This window comes from Nematolebias whitei, unplaced genomic scaffold (genome assembly GCF_014905685.2).
Source record: "Nematolebias whitei isolate Nwh7 unplaced genomic scaffold, NemWhi1 Nwh_scaf_263, whole genome shotgun sequence".
Lineage (NCBI taxonomy): Eukaryota > Metazoa > Chordata > Actinopteri > Cyprinodontiformes > Rivulidae > Nematolebias > Nematolebias whitei.
Window position 1 is genome coordinate 1 of NW_023618808.1, and position 25,979 is coordinate 25,979.

Sequence of the window (25,979 nt, forward strand, 5' to 3'; positions counted from 1 at the left end):
TATCTATCTATCTATCTATCTATCTATCTATCTATCTATCTATCTATTTAAATAAATAAATAAATAAATAAATAAATAAATAAATAAATAAATTTATCTTGAGGAGCAGACTTCTTTGAATATAACTCTCATCTTGAGCAAGCATGAAGGCGACAGTGGAAAGGAATAAACCTTAAGCAGAACCAGGCTCAGGACAAGCGGCCGTCTGCTTCGACCGGCTGGGTTTGAGAGGAACAGATGGGTTGAGAATCACATGTTAAGAAAGAAATAGTATCAAATGAAAACTATTCAATTTTAACAATTCATTTAAGGAAGTAAATTAGGTCAATTTGGCCTCCAGTAGTCTAAGCCTATGGCAGCACAACAAACCAACCCTAACTATAGGATTTATCAAAAAAAGAAAGTCTTAAGCCCAGTCTTAAAACTGGACAATTTGTCAGCCTCACGGACAGAAACTGGAAGTTGGTTCAAAAAGAGAGGAGCCTGATAACTGAAAGACCTTCCTCCCATTCTGCTTTTGGAAACTCTAGGAACCATCTAAACCATCCAGAGATGGTTTGACATTAAATACGTCTCAGAGAATCAAGAGAAAGTCTAAAACCTTGAGTCTGAACCTCAGGAATAGGATACTAATATGTATTTTACTGTCCTTACAGCATTGCGAATGCCCTGGCCAGTGCAATCTGTGAACGATGTAAGAGTGGCTTTGGTCCAACTGAGAAGATTGTCAATAGTAATGGAGAGCTGTACCATGAGCAGTGCTTCGTGTGTGCCCAGTGTTTCCAGCAGTTTCCAGAAGGGCTCTTCTATGAGGTAGTACCCTCCTCTTCTTTTTCTTCTTTGTTTTTGGGCGTTTCCTTTTTTCAGGGGTCTCCACAGCGAGCCATCCTCCTCCATCTCACTCTGTCCTCTGCATCCTCTGTCCGTCCTCACTCCTCCATCTCCTCTCTTACTGCATCCATATATTTTCTTTTTGGCCTTCCTCTGTCTTTTTTCCTGGCAGCTGCATTTCTAACATCCTTCTACCAATCTACCCACTGTCCTGTCCCCCTCCTCTGGACATGTCCAAACCACTGTCCCTCATCTGGACATGTCCAAACCATCTCAGTCTGGTCTCTAACTTTATCTCCCAGTTGTTCAACCTGTGCTGCACCTCTGATGATCTCATTCCTAATCTTATCAATCCTTCTCACTCCTAAGGAGAACCTCAACGTCTTCATTTCTGCCACTTCCAGTTCTGTCTCCTGTCTTTTTGTCCGTGTCTCTGTCTCCAGACCATATAACATAGCTGGTCTCACCACTGTCTTGTAAACTTTTCCTTTGACCTTTGCTGCCACCCTTTTGTCACAAATCACTCCAGAAACTTTTCTCCATCCACTGCCTGGACTCTCTTCTTCACCTCTTTACCACACTCTCCATTTTCCTGAACAGTGGACCCCGAGTACTTGAAGTCCTGCACCTTTGTGACCTCTGCTCTTTGTAGCCTCACTGCTCCACCGGCCTCTCACTCATTCACACACATGTACTCTGTCTTACTCATCTGTATACTTTTATGTGTATTTAATTTTATAAACCAACACACCTGTAATCCCTAGTGTGTGCACAACTTGCATGCATATATCAGTGTCCCTGGTACTCTTTTTGTTTTGTTTTGTAAACATTTTGATTATTGTATTTTACAGTTTGAAGGAAGAAAATATTGCGAACATGACTTCCAGATGCTCTTTGCTCCTTGTTGCCATCAGTGTGGTAAGTGCTGAATAAGCTCATGGGATTGTTTAGACTTTTTACTCTAATTCTTGCCAAACAAATGCAAAACTCTAATCACATCTGCACTTAGTTATATAGCTAAAGGAGGGGCTTGTTGTATATAAATATATATTGATGGTGATTGTCAAATTTTTTTCTATGGTTTGGAGTTTTGAGCGCAATATGATGACCCACTCCACCCCTGTGATGGGTTTATTCTGTTATATATGTCACAAAGCCTTTTGAGCTGCATTCTTATAACATTTTATGTTTCTCTCGTTTGACAAAACTCACAAACCATTTTGACTTTAATAGATAACTCAGCCCAACACACTGGGTATGGTGTGCACTTGTTACTTACCTGTTACCAAAAGTCACGCACCTTGTAAAGCTCGTTGCATAACGGTACTCCACAAGAGCCGAGCGAATGCTTTGTTTTCTTGAGGTGTCACGACCAAAAGCAAAGTTTGTTCTGGCCAGGACGTTCGAACTCCTGGGAAGTCCTGAATAACATTTCTGCTTTTTCACATTAACCATGCATACTTCAAACTTCTGACCAAGTACACAGTAGTTCTGGGACACCACACGAGAAAAAAGTTCCCCAGATGACGTGTTGAGAATTAACTTTAAGAACCCGCTAAACCAAGGTTGTGAGAAAAAAACGGACAATTTTTAGCTGAAATTGTTTTTATTAATTATTGTAACATGTAGCAACATTAAAGTTGCTTTAATGCTTCATAAGACTGTCCGATCCCTATAAGTACCAGTTATATACCTGGTTTATACCAGGTACTTAGCCTTTAAGTACAGGGTAACAAAATCACTGGGCTGTGTCAGGTATTGATACTTCCTCTGTGAGTTACAACAAGTTAAATAAAAGTGAATGTTCTAAAAGAAAAAACAGTGTAGATGTAAGCATCCCTCAAATCCCTGTGCCGTTTGATAGATCAGACCTCCGTCTGTCAACTCAGAACTGTTTATAGTTTTTGTGTAGAATTTGTCACCAGTGGACAGGCTCCCCAAGGCATGTTCTTTACTTTTTGCTTTAGTTTTGGACACTTCATCACCACATTCTCACCAGAGTCAGGGAGAGAAACCCAAACAAATTACCCAGAAGATGCATCCCCTGGCGTTTCTTCAGGCAACTGTTGAACAATAACACCTTTTTTTTTTTTCAAATCCCAAACTAAAATTCTCTTTCTGCACCAGTGGCATGCTTTAATAAAGTGCTTTGTTTGTTCGTTGAATGTCACAAAGAGGAAAAATATAATAAAAGTGTAAGCAAAGCTCAGTCATCCAGGTAGATGAGAACAAAAAAGGTTAAATTGTGTCATCTGGACCAGTTTCTTTAAATGACAAAGTGTAAGCACTTGTTAGAAATTCCTGTTCAGTTAAAAAATATTGATCGATAGCAGCATCTGTTCCTCCTGAACACTGAAATCTGACTCTTATCATCCCGACTTCTTTTGATGGTTTGATTCTTAGGGGAGTTCATCATCGGACGTGTCATTAAGGCCATGAACAACAGCTGGCACCCCGAGTGCTTCTGCTGTGACATTTGCCAGGCAGTGCTTGCAGATGTTGGATTTGTTAAAAATGCTGGCAGGTATGTAACCCCATCTCATGACAGTCTTTAAAAAACACTTTAGCAGCCTATAGAGGAGGTGGTTCTACTCACCGAGCTTTGCTTTCTAATAAATAATAGAATTTTATGCAGCTATGATTCATCGTGTCAAAAACCATAGTGAAAATTTCTTGACTTTTTTTTTTTTTTCCATTTTACTGTTGCCTTCAGGCACCTGTGCCGCCCGTGCCATAACTGTGAGAAAGCTCGAGGCTTGGGCAAATATATCTGCCAGAAGTGCCACGCCATCATTGAAGAGCAGCCGCTGATCTTTAAGAACGACCCGTATCACCCAGACCACTTCAACTGCAGCAACTGCGGGTCAGTCTCACAAGAAAACACCGTCTCTTCCAGTTTAGCCTGAACGTTAAAGCTAGCTTCACCTGGTTTGTGTAACTCGACTGTTTAATGTTTCTAGGAAGGAGTTGACGGCCGACGCAAGAGAACTGAAGGGGGAGCTCTTCTGTTTGCCGTGCCACGACAAAATGGGCGTGCCAATCTGCGGTGCCTGCAGGAGACCTATAGAGGGGCGCGTTGTCAACGCCATGGGGAAACAGTGGCATGTGGAGGTTTGTCGCCATTTGTCACTACACTCCAAATAGTTTAGCATTCTTGCCTTTGTAAAGTACTCTGTAAAGTGAAGCCTACTCTATGCTACATTAGCGGGCTACTTCTTGGATAAGGTTTTTTTTGTTTTGTGACAGAATCTTGCTTAAGAGGAAATATTTTTATGTACTTATTTAAATCAAAAGAGACATAATTTACCCTTTTCCCCCCCTCAAGTTGACACGGTTATTTTAACTTTCCCGTGAGCTGACTCTGTACATATTTACTATTTATTTGTCAGCTCTTTTCTTTTAGAGGAATTGGACAGTTTTTTTCCCACAGGGTGTGTCTTTAAACTGCTGAACTTTTAACCCGCCATGTGGAAATCAAAGTGCTCTAAATAACCCCAGAAACACAAATTACTTTGCAACAAAGGATATGGTATTTCCAGTTTATGAGTAGAATGTATTTTTCCAAGTCAAGGTCAAAGGACATGCAAATCATCATTAGTCCCTATGAATTCTTAAGTGAATCGTTTAACCGATGGACATTTTTATTCTGAAATAGAGAAATTATGTACTTTTTAAATCCGAATAGCTCTCAAGCTAAAAAAAACACATTTTCTTATGTCATATTTAAATATAACTAATGAGCCTGCTTTGTTTAAAAAAAAAAGGCTTCAACCTTGGGTAATATATACTGTTTGACATGCAGTCTGACTCTTTGAGAGTAAAAAAATATTGTAAATGAGCTAATATCTGTTGGTATACAGACTTGAGCACTTGTAAAACAGATTCATTCACCTGAAGCTGAGCGCAGCAGATCTGTTCATCCGAGTGGAGGCTGCTCAGTTTCACACTCTTCAAAAAGCTCTAGACTATTAACAGTTTACAGCAGGCAGTTTAATGCTAAAGACACTAAAATGGATTTAGTTACTTCAAGGATTCTTCTGATAAACTAGAAAAGTAAACTCGTGTCCAGATTTAGCTTTGGCTAAAATTTGAACGACTGCTCTGCATACGTTGTATATTTTATTACAAACATGAGGATAGAGACACAAGCTGGTCTGTCTTTATTTTTCATGGCTGCACAAGATCTTTGTGAAGGTTTGTATGCGCACCTAGTTTATTTAAGGGTTTTAGAGAGCAAGTAGTTGTTTTATGCATTTGAGGTTTTGTTCCAAAATAACTAAACTCCTGTGCCAAATGAGGGCAGAGCAAAAAACAAAAAGTAATAATCAGTTACTCAGTTTTTATTTTTTTATTTTTATTTTTAAACAAAATCCTCAGTCTAGATCAGGTGTCTGCAACCTGCAGCTCTGGGGCCACATGTGGCTCTTTGGTCCGTCTGCAGCGGCTCTTTCAGGCAGTGACCAAAATTATAATAAAACTGAATTTTATTTAAATTATTGCCAACAATGAAAATGGCCAGTTTTATCATATTTCCTGTCGTTTTCAAAAATGTGAAGGATGGTATAAATACCAGGCATAAAACGTGGACTACATCATGCTAGTAGCTTGTTAGCCACTTTAAGTCAACGTCCAGTCTCACAGCGTGATCTTTCCCTCGAACCCACCAGAATGTTTTGGAATATCTTTAAGACAAGTTGCTGAGAAGGAATATTTGATAACACTAATAAAACACAAAACAAAGTCAAATTAAGCAAAACTTTTTTTTTTCTTTAAAAATGTAACTGTATATCCAACAAACTGGCCTAATGTTAGACTTTAGCTTTATGCTTTAAGTTGGATACTTAATTCTTCAACAGAACTCGCATAAGCCTGGAGAGTTCAGTGTTTGAATTTTTATAAAATAGTTAAAAATTATATATTTTTTTCTTTCTTTACATGAATCTGGTCTTTAATTTTGTAATAAAATGTAAAAATATCAAGAAATGTTAATAATAGTTAGACATTTTTCGTTCCACTGGCCAGAAAAGCCACCTCCCAACAAACTTGGAGTGGCCCATGGGCCACCAGTTGACAGTAAACAGTTGGAGCAGGTTTTACAGGTTTTACAGCTCCAGACACGTCATAATTCGTAAGCAAAGTGGCAAAAATGGCTTTTTTTTGTTGCAAAGGTTGCAGACCCCTGGTCTAGCTGCTTCTTTCCACAAGCTTGCTGCCCGGTGTTTTTGTTCAAAACCAAATTTCATTAAAACGATTCTGGTTTCCTGAGTGTTTCTCTATTGCACTGGAGGCTAATAAATATGATGGAAAATCTCAAGTAAATGTCAAACTTTAAAAGGTTATACATTTGATTCACATCTGCAACATGCTTTTTTAGATTTGTAACTTTAGATAATTTTTCAGTAGACATCAGCCATGGTTCAGTATTTCATATTCTGTTTGGACGGGCTCTGAGGCAGGTTTTACAAGTCCCTGTTTGGCTTTTATTAGAGACGCGTCATCCTCTTAACAGCTTGTTTTCTCTGTTGACAGCATTTTGTGTGTGCCAAGTGTGAGAAGCCTTTCCTGGGTCATCGCCATTATGAGAGGAAAGGTTTGGCTTACTGTGAGACTCACTACAACCAGGTAAGAAGTCCGTTTTGGTTGACACGGCTGCTGTTACAATATTGGTGAGGTACCGATTAGAGGAATTTAGTGGCTGAATTGATGCCTAATCTTCTCGTTCTTCTGCTGTCAAGCTTTTTGGCGACGTCTGCTATCACTGCAACCGTGTGATTGAAGGTGATGGTGAGTATCGATGCGACAGAGCACACAGTTGGTGTGTTTTACACTTCAGTAGCTTACACAGTGTTGCTTTGAGATGCAGCACTTGAATGTGTCTGATTTTTGTTTTTTTGTGCGACCTCCTCAGTCGTGTCTGCTCTTAACAAAGCCTGGTGTGTCGGATGTTTCTCGTGCTCCACCTGCAACACCAAACTCACCCTCAAGTAAGTAAAATTGTAGATTTGCATCTTTAAAAATTACAGTCGACCCTCTGAGTATGATTTTGTTTGAAAACAGAATGTTATAGCATATTTTCAAGTACTGATGGAAGTAAACATGTAGAAAGATGGATGTTTTACAGAAACTGGTTTGATTTTATGTATTTCTTTTAGGGATGCACAATATTTTCGACGTGGTATCGGAATCGGACGATATTAGTTTAAGTTAAATTTCGGACATTGGCCATTCCATCAAAATAACTCGCCGATATAAAAGACGCTGTTTTTGTATGACAACCCAGTGACAGGGATGCCTGCAGCTGTGATGACGTCACGCGTGCCTACTTGATTTGATCACGGCGGAGAGGAAGAAGTCAAAATGTCGGCGGCGTGAAAGTTTTATTTTCCGTTGAGGATGTTGTATTCCGAAGATTCTTGGACTACGTTGAGCCTCGCTACATCATCCCCAGTCAGAGATATTTTCCCGACGTAACGTACAAGCCGTCATTTCCAACATAATTGAGAAGCTAATAGCCGATAGCACTTGGGTGAGTTTTACCACAGACAAGTGTTAGCCCCGTTAGCATGATTAGTCTTACGGCATAATGGAGATACAAATCTTTTAACTTAAAAAGTCTGTCCTTCATGCACAAGAGTGCAGAGGATCCCACACTGCAGCGAGGAACCTGGAACAAGCCTCCACAAGTGAGACAGCATCACAGGTGACTAATGCTAATAAATAACATTTAACACTTTTTGTTTATTATAAGTTAAAGTGCTGTGCATATCATATGGCTGTTACTGAGTACATGTCACCAGTTCTTACAGCTGTTGCACAGTTTTTGTATCAAATAAGCCTAAATAAGAGGGCTATGTTCTGACAAAGGAAAGTATATTAAAAATATCGGTATCTGTTATTGGCCATATAAGTTTTAACATATCAGATATCGGCCTAAAATCCAATATCGTGCATCCCTAATTTTTATATTAATATTTCACCATACAATACTTGCTTCCAGCAAGGTTTTAGGGAGGAATAATTCTTCCTTTATGCTGAACATTACAGCGATTGTGCTTTTTAATGGGGAAAAAAATGGGTCTACATACAAAGTGTAAGTTTGAACAAATTCATTTTCAGTGGGTTGACTGTATCTTAAAAAATTAAAACCTCATCACGTCTATTTCTTTGAAGCTATGGTTGTCGTCATCTCACTTTTGTCTTAACACTTCCTGAATGTGTGTTTTCAGGCTTCTTACCTCTCTGGCTCTCTCTTTTCTTTCAATCTCTCTTCTTTTTTTTTTTTTTTACACGCCTCACTTGCTGCGTCTACGGTAACAGAGATAAGTTTGTTGAAATTGACCTGAGGCCAGTGTGCAAGCACTGCTATGAGCGCATACCCGAGGAGCTGAAACGCCGCCTGGCTCGACGTGAGCGCGAAGCCAAAGATCGCAAGAAGCAGCCTGCTGTCTGTCTGTAGCTGAAGTTACTCACCACCTCCTTCCATTCCTGTGGTGTTGTCTTGTCTCTAGCATGCCTTTGTCTCTTCACTAAAACTAAACTTCATTCAGTTGTTTTATGCTGTGGCATGAATCCATGAACTTGTGAGCATTAATGCACGTAGGTTGAAATGAGTTGTTGGGACCTTTTAAAGGACAGAAGAGCTGGGTGAAAGGTGGTGACCCAGCAGCAGCTTGACACCCACATTGTTTTTGTTCCCCCCTCCCTTTCTGCAGGAACAAGTTTGTTGAATTTGACATGAAGCCTGTTTGCAAAAAGTGTTATGAGAAGTTTCCTCTTGAGCTCAAGAAAAGGCTGAAGAAGTTGGCCGAGTCGCTGGCACGTAATTGATCCTCATCGGGACGATCACCTGGATGAGCTCCAGCTGTTTATGACGGTAAACATTTCAGGTGGAGTTCTGCAGAGCAAACAGTCTGCAGAAGCTGAGGGAGGACATTTCAGTAGTTTAAAGTTTTTAGGTCGAGTCTTTCCTTCTGGTGACGCGTTTGTCCAAAGACATCAATCACTCCTTTAAAAAAAAAAAAACATATATACAAACCATTCTGCAAACATAAATAGAATGACAGGCGGGGGGATTCCAGATTGCACGTTCAACTAACTGAGTTTATTCATAAATTTAGAGTTAATTCACCCCAAAAGGTACGTCTGGGTTTTCAGTTCCAGAATGGCTGATTTATAATGAAGTTGGATAATTTAGAGTTTCATTACTTCGAGTCAAGACCGTTCAGATGCCCCCATAAAAAGCCATCCTCATTGGAGCGCTGATACTTCAATTTTAAATACTACTACTAAAAAAAAAACAAACGAGTTAGGCTGTTGGCTGAAAATGAGGCGCGCACTGATGATGTCACAGCTCAACGAAGGTCTTTAGTCTCTCCCAGAGCTTTTGTTTATGTGGGTAGTTTTAAATCATTATAAGCATTTATATCAAGAAAAATTAAATGGGCCACATTCCTCTAAAAATGTTAAATATTGGAAAAAATGTTTTCAGGAAAATGCTTCTATAAAACAAGATTCTCAAAACTGCTGTACAAGCTGGTTTTATAGTTATGCATCATTACAGAAATTGCCTAAATAAAACAAAAGGATGGGTGATGACAGTTTTAACAAGGTTCATTTTTGTAATGATGCTTTGATTTATGTAAAGTGTAAAAAGATACATTTGACTTTCCTACTTGACTGCTACACACTAATGAACCACAGTTATTAAATCCGTCTGAGTTCTATTATTATTTTGGCCCATAAATGCTGTTTGAACTCCAGTTAAGGTGGGTCAGTTTTCACAGACGGCAGATTTATCGTGGGATAAATATTTTAAATTCAATCCGCTGCGTTTGCAGGCTCGCAGGTAATTAGAGAAGACAGAAGAAATGTGAATTATTTGCCCTTATTTTGTTATTATTATTTTTAAATCCTTAAATGAACAGACTTTGTTCTGATGAGAGCGCACATCCGATGTGTTCCACTGGACGTGCTCGGTTGGGGAATTTTACTGAGATAAACGAGTGAATCTGATGAAAGAAACATGTGGGAGTGAGAGCAAGTCCATTTAGGAAATCCTGTCTTTGACACCTGACAGTATGAAGTAATTCTGCTTCCAGTCAGTCGGATTGTTTAAAAATAAACAAGTTGGACGGTTTGCTTCAGGTGGGGGGAGACCAGCAGAAAGTCCGATTGAGGTAAACCTGCCAGAGAGCAGGTTAACTTCATAGTCTGTTACCATGGTGATAAGACTCGGAGCATCACTCGCACTCCTTTCTGGAATAAAAACCCAGTTTCCTTAAACTTTGAGTTTTCACTAAACCTCTCTGTGGTCTTCTCATGAACACAACCTTTTTTTGTGTTATTATACATTTTATTTTATTATTCTGTCTAATTGTGTTTATTGTTTTTCCACTTGGAAACACTGACAATATCAACTTAATGCTTCCTCTACCACCAGTGTGTTCACTTTTATTTGTACAACTTGTATAATCATAAAAAAAAAAAAAAAGTTTATTTTAGTTCCTAAAAGCAGCTGTGCCTTGATTATAATGAGAGTAGCAACGGAGATAATGGTTTAAATCAGTACTGCCTTATTTATCAAAGTATCTACTGAATGCAGATTTTTTTATTATCATTCATACCTCGGAGTGATTGCAACCACTAAATGCATAAAACCTATAAGTTCATTTTTATTGTAAGAAAGTTTTAGTTTAGCTAAAAGTCCTCATGATGCATACAGAAATATAAAAGTGTAATTAAATGACATGACTATGTATAATATGTTGCAATGGTCCTGCAGAATTACAAGCAGACTTGATTTGGGAGGAAGTGTTCTTAAACCCTCACAAATCCTTGTCTTGAATTTCAAAGCGAGCCCTTATAAAAAGGCATTTTTTGTGATTTCTGGATGTTTAATAATTGTAAATTGTAATAATTGTTCGCTTTTCTCAGGAAAACGGTTCAAAAGGATCCTGATTGAATTAATTTCCAGCTGCTAATTTAACACGAGGATGCTTTGATGCGAAAATGTCTCTACGAGTCAGCACATTACTCCAGCTGTTTGTGAACTGTTTTTTTTTTTTATAAGGGCCTCGTACAAAAAATAGAATTGCTTCGATTAGCCTTGTTTTATTACTCTAAAACGGTTTACATTCACTTTTTTTTTTTTCTTGCATTTTATCGACCAGCAAGAATCGGAGAATTACAGTTTACTCCATCATGTATCCGGAGTTCAGCTTCATGATGAATGATCAATAAAGTATTAGTGTTCAAACCACATTGAGTTTTTTCTTTTTTTTAATCGTTATCTGAACGTCTGGCCAAGCTCTTAAAATGATTGTTGGTTTTTTTAACAGCTTCACCAATAAGTTAATGCTCTGGAAAGTTGAGTCGGTGAAGGAGTTGGAGCATAAACGTCTGGTATTGACTGATATTTCATTGCAGCAACACAAAGTGCATCGTGATTATGTTCAGGTTTTAGAGGTTGTAGTTAAACATCATAACGCACGGTGATCTGGCCTCTTGTCAGGTCACATTGTGGTGCACGGTGCGTAGATATTCACCTAACTTCTTGTGTAAATGTTTTTAAAAGTGGTGCGATTTGCTTTTAAACAATACCAGGAGGTAATTTCTTTAAATCCCATTCGTCAAACTCAAGGCCCGAGGGCCAGATCCGGCCCTCGTTGCAATTTTTATCCGGTCCACGTAAGAATATTTTAAATCTATTAGAACTGGCTTTCCAGTTCATGGCAGCTCAAGTCTCAATCGCTTCTCAGTTTACCTAAAAACTGAACATATTTCCTATAAACTTCACGTGCAATTAGTCATCTTTGAACAGAGAATTACATTTGAATGTTCTAGTGATTGGTTCTAGTGATTTGACTTTTTTTTTTCAATTTTTTTAGCCGATTTGATGCTAGAAAAAATTTTAATACTAATGTAAACAGATCCTTTGCAAAAAATTAGAATATCATGGAAAAGTTGTTTAACTTCCATAATTCTGTTCAAAAAGTTAATCTTTAATAGATGATAGATTCAGGGCCCACAATTTCAAGTATTTGTTTATTTTTTTACATAATTTGGGCTTCCAGCTCATGAAACCCACAAAAACAGGATTTCAAAAAATTAGAATACTGTGAAGAAATCAGGCCAAATGTTTCAGGGCATGAATGTTTTAAACTGAGTGTGACACATTGATCATCTACTAAACTCAAAGCACCTGCACAGGTTTCCCCAGGTGTCATTAAATTACTGCAGTTTGGTTCAATTATCTCAGTTCAGTTCATTATGGGGAAGACTGCAGACATAACTGGCCAGAAGACCATCATTGATACCCTCCATAGGATGGGTAAGCCACAAAAGTTCTTCGCTAAGGAGGCTGGCTGTTCACAGAGCGCTGTGTCCAAGCATCTCAATGGAAAGTCTAGTGGAAGGGCAAAATGTGGCAGGAGAAGATACACCAGTAAAAGAGATTACCGTGGGCTTCAGCGGATTATCAAACAGAAGATTCCAGAATCTGGCAGAGATCCAGAAAGAATGGAAAGAGGGGAGTCAACGATCTCCGTCATGATTTGACTTTATTTAACCTTTAAACCAACTGAGTGCAAAACTCTGGAGACCGGAGCTTTTAACAATTTAAGTACTTAAACTGGAAGTTGTCCCCAACAAGAAGCAGCTGAGGTCTGAGGCTGCATTTGTTGTTATTTTGGGCTTAATGCAAAGTTTGGCTTCATGAAGTCTTGTGGAGTTCACCGAGGGTGAAGTGAGAATGCTTGACGTGCCAAAATGCCCTAAAGCCTTTAGGAAATATGTAAAATGTGCAGGTGAGGGAACAAAACAAGAGTTTGACTTCAGCAGGGATTAAAGAAAACCGCTAAAAGTAATGCTTATTCATTTAATGCTTTATTTTAACAATATCTTTTGAATTGTTTGTTTAATTGGATGTACACAGGATAATAAGACGGGAGAAAGGTGGAGGGCGAGTCTCTGCCTCGTGCGGAGGAGTTTATGTATCTTGGAGTCTTGTTCAGATGAGACGTGGTTTTTAGACTTGTCTAAAAAGGTTTTTAGGCATTCACTTCCTCTGGAGGGTTTTACCTTGTCCTCCGTTACCGATGCAAAGAACCTTGGTGTGATTGTTGATCAGGATATGTCGTTTAACTCCAACAAAGTAAATGTTACCATTTGAGTTTCCTCAAAACTGTCATCGCTGAAGGGATTACAAAAGCCTTTGAATCTGGGGGCACGTTGGCCAAAAGTGATTTATAATCTCCATCTCCCCTTGGATCATCCTGGGAGATTAATTTAGAGTAGCCAAGTCTGGGTTTCCTTCCTGGACCTGCTCTCTCTGCGTCTCAGTTTTTGATAACGTGAAAGTTGATGGTCCGGATTGCTAAATGCAGCTGTTACCCAGACTGGAACTAGACGAGTAATGACTGGGGATGTGTTGAAGGAATCTTGACAGCTGGTTCTTCGAATAACCAGATGGTGGGAACTTGTTCTTGTACGTTTGTCGGAGATGTGGTGGTAAACTCAAGAAGTGCAGTCTGAACGTCGCCCATTCACCAAATGTCATACCCAGGAGGGCTTTGAGGTCATCTATGTCACCAAAAACCAGAGCAGAGCCGTCGAGCATATGTTCCTTCACTATGTTGATGTACTTGGTGTCATATTCCATTCTCTCCATCTGAGAAGAAGAAAATCAAACAAATGGAGGATTACTGAGTCCATGATATTGTTATCATGTTTAACAAGTAAATTGTTCAGAAAAAATAAAAAGTCAGAATTTTTGACTTGAATCAGTTTAGGGAGTCAGTCTATTTTGTTTTTTGGTCAAACCAACATAACTACAAACTGTTAAAACCATATTGAAATGCATTTATCAAATTATTATTATTTTTCTCTCTGTTCTCTGGTGAAGCCAGATGTGTCTCCCCCCCCGCACTCTTTCGTCCTGTGAACCCTTAGAGCCTCTTTTTTTTTTTTTTACTTCATACCTTCCTAAGTCAAAGGTTCAGCTGGTCTCTCAACAAAAGTGTTTTTAACTTCTCCCAACAGGTGTCAGGGTAAGGAGGACCCTCTTACCGATGGAAACAAATTGGATTCATGACAACTGTTTTTTTTTTGTTGCTGTTTGGCTGATGAATTCTGGATCGTCTATAAATTTGTGTGGATGTGTCGAAGCTTGACAGCACTCAAACTGAATTATGTGGAGCTGCATCAGAGAGCTGGTGCAGCTCTTATCAGGACTGTGAACTCTAGCAGCACTCATGAATGGTGGGAATAATCGTGGAGAAGCTGTGAGCTCGACTTTTGACGTAAAGGATCAATTCGGCTGTTTTGGAGTTCCATCAGAGGAATATATACAGTGCCTTGCGAAAGTATTCGGCCCCCTTGAACTTTTCAACCTTTTGCCACATTTCAGGCTTCAAACAAAGATATAAAATTGTATTTTTTTGTGAAGAATCAACAACAAGTGGGACACAATCGTGAAGTGGAATGTAATTTATTGGATGTGTCAAACTTTTTTAACAAATAAAAAACTGAAAAGTGGGGGTTGCAATATTATTGGGCCCCTTTACTTTCAGAGCAGCAAACTCACTCCAGAAGTTCAGTGAGGATCTATGAACGATCCAATGTTGTCCCAAATGACTGATGATGATAAATAGAATCCACCTGTGTGTAATCAATTCTCTGTATAAATGCACCTGCTCTGTGATAGTCTCAGGGTTCTGTTCAAAGCGCAGAGAGCATCATGAAGACCAAGGAACACACCAGGCACGTCCGAGATACTGTTGTGGAGAAGTTTAAAGATGGATTTGGATAAAAAAGATTTCCCAAGCTTTAAACATCCCAAGGAGCAATGTGCAAGCAATCATATTGAAATGGAAGGAGTATCAGACCACTGCAAATCTACCAAGACCCGGCCGTCCCTCTAAACTTTCATCTGGAACAAGGAGAAGACTAATCAGAGATGCAGCCAAGAGGCCCATGATCACTCTGGATGAACTGCAGAGATCTACAGCTGAGGTGGGAGAGTCTGTCCATAGGACAACAATCAGTCGTACACTGCACAAATCTGGCCTTTATGGAAGAGTGGCAAGAAGAAAGACATTTCTCAAAGATATCCATAAAGTGTTGTTTAAAGTTTGCCACAAGCACCTGGGAGACACCAAACATGTGGAAGAAGGTGCTCTGGTCAGATGAAACCAAAATCAAACTGTTTGGCCACAATGCAAAACGATATGTTCGGTGTAAAAGCAACACAGCTCATCACCCTGAACACACCATCCCCACTGTCAAACATGGTGGTGGCAGCATCATGGTTTGGGCCTGCTTTTTGTCAGCAGGGACAGGGAATATGGTCAGAATTGATGGGAAGATGGATGGGGCCAAATACAGGACCATTCTGGAAGAAAACCTGTTCGAGTCTGCAAGAGATCTGAGACTGGGACGGAGATTTATCTTCCAACAAGACAATGATCCAAAACATAAAGACACATCTACAATGGAATGGTTCACAAATAAATGTATCCAGGTGTTGGAATGGCCAAGTCAAAGTCCAGACCTGAATCCAATCGAGAATCTGTGGAAAGAGCTGAAGACTGCTGTTCACAAACGCTCTCCATCCAACCTCACTGAGCTCCAGCTGTTTTGCAGGAAGAATGGGCAAGAATTTCAGTGTCTCCATGTTCAAAACTGATAGAGACAAACCCCAAGAGACTTGCAGCTGGAACTGCAGCTGGAGCTGCAGCAAAAGGCAGCGCTACAAAGTATTAACGCAAGGAGGCCCAATAATATTGCACGCCCCACTTTTCAGTTTTTTATTTGTTAAAAAAGTTTGACACATCCAATAAATTTCATTCCACTTCATGATTGTGTCCCACTTGTTGTTGATTCTTCACAAAAAATTAAAATTTTATATCTTTATGTTTGAAGCCTGAAATGTGGCAAAAGGTTGAAAAGTTTAAGGGGGCCGAAAACTTTTGCAAGGCACTGTATATACATGCATAACGTCCGTTTATGTTGCTTTGCTGTGGTAGGATTTTTTGATGCCTCAAATCGTGCCTCGTCTAGGACATGGAGTGAGAGATCTTTTTTTAATACCGTCTCTCATGTTTTTCTTCCCTTTTCTCATCCAAGCAAAATATTATTCTGAATAAGAATATGAAGGCCGCGCTTTTTATGGCAGCAGCTTTGTGCACTCCGCCCATCTTTCAGACGACTGCATGTACATGTTCTCATATCTCGGTGCAATGATAATAAAGTTTATTCTGATTCTGATTCTATTTTTAGGGAGAAAGTTCTGCTTGACAGAAGCGGAGTGTTTACAAATGTAGGTAAACGTAGATGTTTAACAACCTGTTAAAATACACAAAAATGCAGGAAATCATATCTATTTTATTCAAAAATTTCTGGGGGAGGACCCACTGTCTTGCCCACTATTTGTGTTCCGGCATTGATCGGTTTACAAATTAAGCCCTGGATATACACCTAAACCTGATTACTCTTCGGAGTCAGCCTCATTGAAGATGGCTGCTACAACTAGGCTACCTAAGCAAACACAAACATAGTTGTAAGTCAGTCAGTTTTCCAGATGCAGAGCTAAAGTTTAGTGTGGTAGTAGCTGAGAGCTATCCTCAACCTACTCTTGACTTCTAACAGATCGTGTTTAACTTAATTTAGAACAGTGGTGCTGAATGCTCGTCCTCGAGGGCCACGATCCTGCCTCTCATCTTTGACACATCTGAGTTGAATGAACCAGGCTTCTGAAGAGCTGGAAGACCTGCTGAGGAGCAGAGAAACCACTAAAGCATGCAGGATAGTGGCCCTGCAAGACCAGGACTGGACACCACTGATTTAGAAGGTTTGACCTAAGCAGAGTCCTATCTCAACATAAGATAAAGATGCCACGACTGGTGGAGGGTGACATGCATTCTCATCCTTCCACGTTAAAAGATGTCCAGAACACACATTAATGTGGTACCTAACCACAGAACTGTTTAGTATTTAACCAGCTCTTGAAGTTCAGAACATTAAATAAGCCCTTACCTCTTTGCACACATCAGCTGTGCTCATTTTGATGAGAGCTGTGACGGGCAGGGGTGCGATGTTCCTGATCCAACCAGAATCCTTCAGCCTGGACATCCCCCTGATCAGAGCCAGCTCCCTCCTGATGGACTGATCCATGTTCACCGTTGCCTCCTGGAATATCTCCAAGTTGTTTAAAGTGAACTCGAAACCTTCATCTCTGAGTAGTTCTTCAAAAAGTTCAGGGTCTCCGTCCTGCTCCAGGAGATCCTCGATGTGTGCGCGCATCACGTACAGCTCCTCCCGGGACTCGCTGAAGACTTCCCACAAGGTCTTTGAAGGATCGATGCTCGAATGCTTCTGATCGATAGCCGCCCTTTGATTGGCGTCCTCCACGCACTGGATGATCCAGCTGAGACGACAAGGCCACTGATTGGCCAAGACCACCCACGCTGGGATGGTCTCTGGGTTAGGAAGCTCCCTCTTCAGGGCCTTCATGATGATCAGCGTTACCCAAACAGAGTTGATTGTCCTTTTCATGGAGAGCGTGTCGTCTGACATGTATTTGTTCAGTTTCTTCTCACTGCTGCTCAGGATTCTCCAAACCAGCGTTTCCATTTTCTTCTCCTGCTCATCTGCTGCAGCTGAACTTCGATCCATCAGCGGTTTGGATTCGTTCACCTCCACTAAAGCCAGATCAGAGGAAGATGTCTTGTTTCTCTGTGCGCCACCCATAAAGGAGGACTCCTCTGAGATTCTTGAGCTGCCAATGAGGCTGTAAAACAAATCACGCTTTAAATCTTCGCACAGCGGTGGGACAGTGAAGGCCAGAGTGACGATGCGGTTCAGCAGTGCGTAAGCTCTGTCCTCCCTGCAGATGCAGCCGTCTGCAGAGTTCACTTTCTCCAGCAGAATGCTTGGATTTACAGCCAGGATCGAAAGAAACGGGCTCTCGTCATCTGACAGCAGGATGTTGATGGCTTCCAGGACTGCCACGATATTCCTGGGGGAGCAACGGTCCAGACTGGTGATTTTCAACACGACACGGATCCTCCTCCTTTCGAAAACCTCCATGAACTGGATGAATTGAGACAGGAACCACATTTCCTTCCTGACCTCGTTCATGAATCCCAGCTGGCTGCTGATCCTGTCGTTGTCCATTCCCCTCCTTATATTCAGTTCCTGGCTGAAGATGAGGTTCTTACCCATCTGAAAGGTAAACCTCAGCGCACTCGCTGCAGGGAGTCCTAACGAGGCAATGAGGAGGCGCTCCAGCACATTCACCCCGCTGATCCTGTCATTTTCCGTTCCACCATTTGTACTGTTTGACCCCGGTTCTGGTTTTACTTCAGATTTAGGAAGACCATAAATCCACACCACGAGGAGGACGACTGGGATCACCAGAATGGACAGGATGAACAACCACAGGGGCAAACAGCAAATCTTTTTGGAACTCCACTCATTTGGAGAACTTTTAACAACCTGGAAATTAAAAAGACAGATGCAATGAGGATGAGTTTAGACACCTTTAGAAATCTACAATTATCTATGTGCTCCTTTAGTTTTAAACTGAACAAACAGCAGGTATAAGTTGATAATTTAGTGTGTTTAAAGCCTGAATCCTTACGATGCTGGCGATATCTAACGTTAGCATCAGACTACCGTATTTTTCGGCTTATAAGGCGCATTGAGCGGAACAAAAACAGTGGTGGACAGTAACAGAGCACATTTACTCAAGTACTGTACTTAAGTACACTTTCTGAGTATCTTTACTTGAGTATTTGTGTTTTTGGGAACCCATGACTTTCACTACGCTACATTTCAAAGACAAATATTGTACTTTTGACTCCACTACATTTCTAGGAAGCTTCTCGTTCCTTTCGGCTCAGCTTTGTAATCCGCTGTTGCTGTTTTTCTTTCCTGAAATGCAGTTGGCCAGTTGTTGGCTAGATTCATCTGTGCAGAACATTCATTGTTATGTAAGCTTCTATGTTAAGTAGAACTTCCAGTTATCAGCGTTACTGTTTCCTGTGTTAAGTTGTTGCTGTCAACATATGCACTTTTACACATACACAATGCCGTGTATGAATACTAAAGCTGAGGAAAAAGACTAAATGCATCATCTGTTAGGATTTCCAAGACTTTCCACAGACATGTAAAATACGTGGAAGATATTATTTGTGGTTTACAGGTTTTTTTTTTTAAGGCACGTGGTGTTGTCTTGTAGAAGAGTGGTTCTACATTGCCACCTTCCTGAGTTTAATGTTATCTGCCATTACTGAAGAGTCACTGACAGACACAAAGCAATGGCTTCAGTGTAAGAAACCATCAGGTGGTTTCAGTTACAAGGTTCTGTAAAATCACTCGATACACCAATGTACTGATATTAGAAAATATATTATGTACTTTTGAATACTTAAATATTTTCAAAAGTACTTCAGTACTTTAACTTGAGTGAACTTTTGACCAAGCAACTTTTACTTGTAGTTGAGTAAATTTGACCACGAGTATCAATACTTTTACTTACTGTAAGTACTAGAGTTGAGTACTTTGTCCGCCACTGCAAAACAGTCAGATAAGCCAAACTTTGTTCAACTCATTCACAATAACTCTCAACATTGTTCAGTTGTACCACATAAAATCAGTTCGAGGTCACTAAGCACAATTAGAATTAATACGTAAGACACACTGGGTTATAAGGCTCACTGTCGATTTTTGAGAAAATTAAAGTATTTTAAGTGCGCCTTATAGTCCAGAAAATACAGTATTTACATTTATAGACCAGTTAACCCGATTCATCCAGGAATATTCCCTCCCCAATCTTTTAATCTAAAATCACTGATGGTTTTATACTGCAGTTTAAATGTACTCATTACCAATTTCCTCAGTTTGAAAGTTTACACCAGTAGTTTTCCAGTTACCGGTATATTAATATGCAATGTTTAAATGCTGGTTTGCGCTCAATGTAAGCACAACACTTGGCTAAATCTGCTGGAAACTACGTGGACGTTGAAGCCATGTGACTGACCTGCAGTAAGCTGGCCCTAATCTGTACAGGTGAACAAAAATGACCGAACTGGACCCGCGTAGAGTGTCTGAGAGGATGTTTAGGTGGAAATATGAGAGTGAACCTGCTGCTAAATGCAAAAGGAGAAAGAAAGATGGAGGAGAGCTGTCGAGAATAAATATCGGGGAATCAAGCAGGGAGGTGAAGACAGAGCTTAGAATACAAAATCAGCTTTTCCAAACTTCTGATTGACAAATCTAAGCTTTAATCTGTAAAACTCTGACCTCCATTTAAAGCGACTCTTCCACAAACGTCAACATCGCTGACCTTAATCACTTCGTCTGTTTAAACAAACACACCCACGATGAAGATGTCGCAACTTTTACCTACAAATTTATTTCGCTCATTGACCACTGATATAAGAAAGTTGTGTGGATTTAGTTTCTTTAGGATTTTATTTGGCTTTTGTTTTGAGCGCCTGCAAGATCCTCAGAAGTGCTGCGTACAGCCCCACTTCACAAAGTCTAAACTTTCTATTTAACGTCTGAAACTTACTTCTTCCATACTAAAGAGAACAAACATGTGTTTTGGTTTGTGCTAACTATTGATAATAAATTAGTTGACTTCAGTAATATTATAGAGAGTGTAAAAGAATAGTGTTAGAATTTAATATTCCACTAATTAAGATAGAATTGCTAATATAGCAATATAAAGCTTAAATATCAAACTCCATATTCATCCTATGAATCAAGTCTTTAATGTGGATTGGAGACAGGCTAAATGAGGTTTAAATGTTTAAACAAGTAATGAAATTATTTTTGTCATATTTGTCTGGCCACCTTTATAATCATCCGTTAAAAAAAAAAAAAATTAATATATCTTCTGTTTCTTTCAAATCGCCCTTTTAATTGGCTCAGCCCGTTGGTTTGAAATGGTAAAATGTGACACGGCCTCCACAAATGAACAAGTCTCCAGATGTTCGTGTGTGTTTCACGCTGAATCAAATAAATAACAGAAAATAAATCCTGGATAGCTCATGATGCATTTCAGGGGCTTCCGTAAAAGTTCAGTTATTTGATAAAGAACATTTTCCTTTTGATGTGAATGTTACAGGCCTGTAAGATGTTGAAAAAAAAAATCATTGTGAAGAGAACCCACACACCTTCTTCTTAATTTCATCCTTTTCATCATGTTGAGCCACTCTGTACAGAGCGAGCTGTAGTTTCCCAAATTCCATCTGCATGGCACGAAACAGCCGTATGGCGATCCCGGCCCAGAGCAGGTCGCTGCCTGCGAAATGCCAAGCGCTAAAATGCACGTGAATGAACCTGATGTTGCTGTGGTGCTGCTTCACTGTGGTCCAAACGGGTTTGTAGAAAAGCAGCCTCCCGATCAGGGCCATGAAGCCGGTCAACGAAGGCTTCGCTGCACGAGGTTTTGGCTTTTGGACACATTTCTGCTCAATCTTGGACGCTTCACGGCTCATGTGCTCTGGAGATTGAAACAAATAAAACAAAGACAATATTCACACTGAGAAATATATCTGCTGGAAAATGAGTTGGAATGAGACCGCATAGAAAAAAACATTAACAGTGATTTTTGCCGTAATAACAACTAATCTCACCAACTTATCTTTGAATCAAAGTTTTCTCACCAGGAAGCTTTCAGAAATAATTATTTGTCTTATAACTCCGATAATTTCCTTCAAAACATATCATTTTTCTCTGATGGTTGCCGTAACACCAGGAAATCCCTTTGTATAATGTTTGATTTCTCCCCCCTGAAGGCGGACGTATTACGGTAGTCTCATTCTGTTTGCCCATAAACTTTCTCTTGTCCCCATAACTTCTGATCAGCTCAACATAATTTAATGAAACTTCATACACATGCATCATCACTCAACAGAATGTCTCGTATACAACCCATCACCCCAGCTTCAAGGTCAAGGTCACAAATCAAGGTCAAATGTTACACAAGGTCTTTGCTTGTCTGGGCCGTTGCTAAAGATCGCTGAATAACGTACATAACTGTAACGCGCCGTATTCCTGTTAAATTTAGGGCTGGGATTCTCGATAGTAGCATTCACGACCCAATGGAGCGTTTTCATTTGCTGGTCCATAACTGTGGAATGATTTGCCTCTGCGTGTCAGGCAGGCCCCCCTCTCTTGCTGTTTTTAATTCTCATTTAATTCTCGAGGTCAGCGGACCAGTTGCTTCTCACAGTTCCAGGAACTCGTCTTAAGCGCAGAGGTGACAGGGTCTTCTCTGTAGCAGGACCAAGACTTTGGAATGAGTTACCTCTGCTTGTCAGACAGGCCCCCCTCTCTTGCTGTTTTTAATTCTCGTTTTAAAACACACTTTCATTCCCTGTCCTTCAACCCAGGGAGAGCTGATATTAATCTTGTGTTTTTATAATCTAGTTGTTCTAATTGTTCCTTTTTTTTTTACTTCTCTTATTTTAAGTTTTTTTTTAATCCCGTGTCCTCTGCCTGTTCATTTTATTGTACAGCACTTTAGTTGGCCTTGTTGCCATTTTTGTTAACTGTATTTTCCGCCGTACACGTCGCACCGCCCAATAAGTCGCATCAGTCCAAATTTGTTTAAAAAAGTGGAAAAATCCATAAATACGTCGCTTCGCCGTATACGCCGCATCTATTATGCGTCACCGCTGACACGTCACATTTGTTACGCGTCACTGCTGACAACCCAGAAATGTGGGCCGGTGTCATGCCAAAAGAGTGCTAAATGGTGGCCGCGAGAACACTTTAACAAGAATTTAACAAGATTAACACTTAAAAACAATTGTTTGTTTACTCAACATTATAGTAAAGGTGCGTCTCAGTTGAACTTTTACTTAATAGATGCACTTCAATTGTCAAATTAGCTACATTTCGTCAGGGCGGCGCAACAAAATGAAGCTGATTTGACAGTTGCTACAGGCAAGCTGAACGAAGGTGGCTTCTATGGCAAACCGACTGTGTCATTAATAGCCACTTGTACCTATTACATGACACAACGGCATGTCATACTGCTTCTGAAAATGGTAGTGTTCAATATTTTCAGTCAGAATGAATGAAAACAGTCATATCTCAGCCAAAAATTGGTTCATAAATATGGGAAAAAATCCATAAATAAGTCGCTTCGGCAAATTATGCAAAAAACCTCAACTTATAGGCCGAAAAATACGGTACTTTATAAGTAAAGTGGTATTGGTATGATAAATGAAGTTTGAGTTTTAAAACCAATGTTTTCACAAACACAACCAGCTTGTTGCAAGAACCGGTGATAAACGGCCAAATTCGAACAACTTAAGTCGCCTTGAAGCTTTTGAGATTTTCCTGCACAAAAGTTCTAGCATTTCTTAAAGTAAGCCATGAATATAACAATGTACAAAATTCAACATCACACTATGTTGTGAGATGTTGCTCTCAAAGTTTGTTGTGACTAACTCTCAGCATAATATTTTACCTCAATATCTGTTAAATTGACGGAGTTGTAGCCATTTTTGTGTTCGCTAATGTAGCTTAGCTGTGGCAGCCATCTTAAATCGAGTGGTTTCCAAACATTAATCAGTTTTAAAACCGCATTCTGTAATTAGTTCCTGCAAGTTTTAGTAAAATCCTTCAAGTGGTTCATGAGATATTTTGTTAACAGACATGCACTTGAACACCAACACACAGACATTATTTAAAATAATACACACTTTTTTTTTTTTTTTTTTTTTTAGAGTTTTCTGTCTAGTATTAAAACAACAAGTTCAGGTTTTTTATTCATTGGGCTTCTGGCGACGTATAAAACGCCCTGCAGCGTGGCACTAAATCCAAAAAGCTGCTGCAGGGTAAACGATCAGTCTGGCTCCTCTGCAGAAACGCACTGTCACAACAAACAAAAGCAAAACTAAAAATGAATGTAGACTTCATGAATAGTGTTTATCATCTGTCTTGCTACATGTTGAAGGCTCATTATTCTGCAGCTTTTATTATGTGGGCATGAAGCTCGGTCCAGAATGTGTAATAAATCTGCCAAGGTTAAAAAAGCACCCGCGCCGGCTTCCTGCAGGACCTTCAGGGCGAAATAACACAACTTGTCTTTTCTATGGGAGCCTTTCAGCACAGCTGCACCTGCTCCACCATATCTGCTCACAGTCGCTCGTCTGTGCACAGATTTCCACCTTCCTGTTGTCGCACAATGCGTTTAAGCGACGTGACCCCCCCTGTATTTTTTAATCATCTGTAAAGATTTGTTCATTGTTCGAGAGGTCAACTTCAACTTTTGGAGGTGTTTGGACGTGAGCAGAACACAGTGCTGTATTTTTTTTTAAATTTACTGTTGAAATCAACACAAACAGACTGTTTTTATATTAAATGTAGAATAATTGAGCGGATTGAAAAAAGCTATGTTACCTTTTTAAAAATGGCCACTTGTAAAGAGTTTTATAAAGTAAACGTTTATCGGGGAGAAAAGTATGGAGAAAATACAATATGTGCAATTCAAGATGGATGCCAATTTACAAAATAAACAGAAAAATGTATTAATTGAAGGAATACATATTTAGCACCACCTTATATGCCAAAGTTTTAAACAAAAATGAGTTAGAACTCAGTCTGTGTGTTGTGATCGACTCACTTGCTACCACACCCAGTATAAGCTCAATATCTGAAAAATGACTGAGTCACAGCGATTTTTATCATCTGCTCCGGAGGGCGGAAGGGAAATAATGTTTTGTCTGTGTGTGTGTGTTCCATTTATTTTATTTTATGCTGTTAGCAAAACGTCTCACAAACTACTGAAACTTTCAGAAAGTAATCATTGAATGCACTTTTGAAGTCGGTCTGATTCAAGATGGCCGCCACGGCTGATCAACTTTAACCAACACGGGAACGGCTGTAACTCGGTCAATTATTGATGCAGTAGCTGAGAGTCGTTCACAACACAGACGGCGCTGTGGGCTCGACTCGGTGCCAGTTCAGAGTCTTTCCATCGGGCGATCTCACCAGCTTCCAGATCGGCTCTCAGGACCTACTTGGTTCCAAGCGAGTCGAGCTGAAGGTTTAACAGATGCTCAATCGTGAACATCTTGAGGATCAAACCCACCATTTTTAAAACCTTGTAACCGCAGCATTCCATTAAAAAAAAAAAAAAATCCATTAAACTCCTAAACTGTAAACCAACACCGAGGTAGAGGAGGTGCAGATGTTTCTGTGTGTCAGTTAACAGTAGAATCCAGACGAGACTGGACCACGTGGACTTGATTTGCAGACTCAGACCAGCAAAGGAGAAGCAGCCTGGACTCGAACGCAACATTTTGGATTGAAAAACACGAGATCGTGTAGATCGAGTAGATCGAGTAGATTGAGTAGATCGAGTAAATCGAGTAGAGTTGAAGTTGGTCGTGTTGAGACTAAATGGGGATCCCTTTTTCTTCCGTACGTTTTTCGGCACGTAACTCATTCTGCAATATTCAGAATCAGAATAAGCTTTATTATCATTGCACCAAGACACAACGAGAACAATATTTGTGCCATTTCAGCAGTTCATATATCAAAGCGTTCAGCTTGTTCAGGACGTTCCTGCTGTGATGTTTGGTAAATGATGAGCAGTTTTTACTTTTTTAAATATTTGGCTTTTTCAGCCATGTTGTTCTCTTTGGAAATGAATGGAGCTCTCCCCATCCTTCAAACACTTTGTACAACCTTTTACTGCTCATTTCAGCTTTTGTGCTGGTTCAGCTCCATTCAGCTTATTTGTGTTAATTTCAGCTTGCTTTAGCTCATGTCAGCTTCTTTGTGTTAGTATCAGCGTCCTTTAGCTCATTTCAGCTTCTTTGTGCCAATTTCAGCTTCCTTTAGCTCATTTAAGCTTTTTTTGTGTTGTATCAGCTTCCTTTAGCTCATTTCAGCTTTTTTGTGCTAATTTCAGCTTCATTTAGCTCGTTTCAGCTTCTTTGTGTTAGTATCGGCTTCCTTTAGCTCATTTTCAGCTTCTTTGTGCTAATTTCAGCTTCCTTTAGCTCATTTCAGCATCTTTGTGCTATTTTCAGCATCCTTTAGCTCATTTCAGCTTCTTTGTGCTAGTATCAGCTTCCTTTAGCTCATTTCACCTTCTTTGTGCTAATTTCAGCTTCCTTTAG

At 39.9% G+C, this 25,979-nt stretch overlaps 2 protein-coding genes across 2 annotated transcripts; one reads left to right on the forward strand and one right to left on the reverse strand.

Moving 5' to 3' along the window:
* Positions 1 to 656: 656 nt before the first annotated feature.
* LOC119429268 (LIM and senescent cell antigen-like-containing domain protein 1) lies at positions 657 to 8,598 on the forward strand (the record flags this gene model as incomplete). The annotated part of the gene is made up of 10 exons (XM_037696932.1): positions 657 to 813; positions 1,683 to 1,749; positions 3,235 to 3,355; positions 3,545 to 3,694; positions 3,792 to 3,942; positions 6,361 to 6,453; positions 6,567 to 6,615; positions 6,740 to 6,815; positions 8,149 to 8,279; positions 8,544 to 8,598. Coding segments are annotated over 10 exons (997 nt in total), but the record flags the coding sequence as incomplete, so codon positions are not given.
* Positions 8,599 to 13,102: 4,504 nt separating this feature from the next.
* Positions 13,103 to 21,335, reverse strand: LOC119429269 (NTPase KAP family P-loop domain-containing protein 1-like). Its single transcript, XM_037696933.1, has 3 exons — positions 21,012 to 21,335; positions 16,864 to 18,324; positions 13,103 to 13,498 (listed from the first exon to the last, which is right to left on the reverse strand). The coding sequence occupies exons 1-3, from the start codon at positions 21,333 to 21,335 to the stop codon at positions 13,205 to 13,207; spliced, it is 2,079 nt and encodes a 692-aa protein (XP_037552861.1). The 3' UTR covers positions 13,103 to 13,204.
* Positions 21,336 to 25,979: the final 4,644 nt, after the last annotated feature.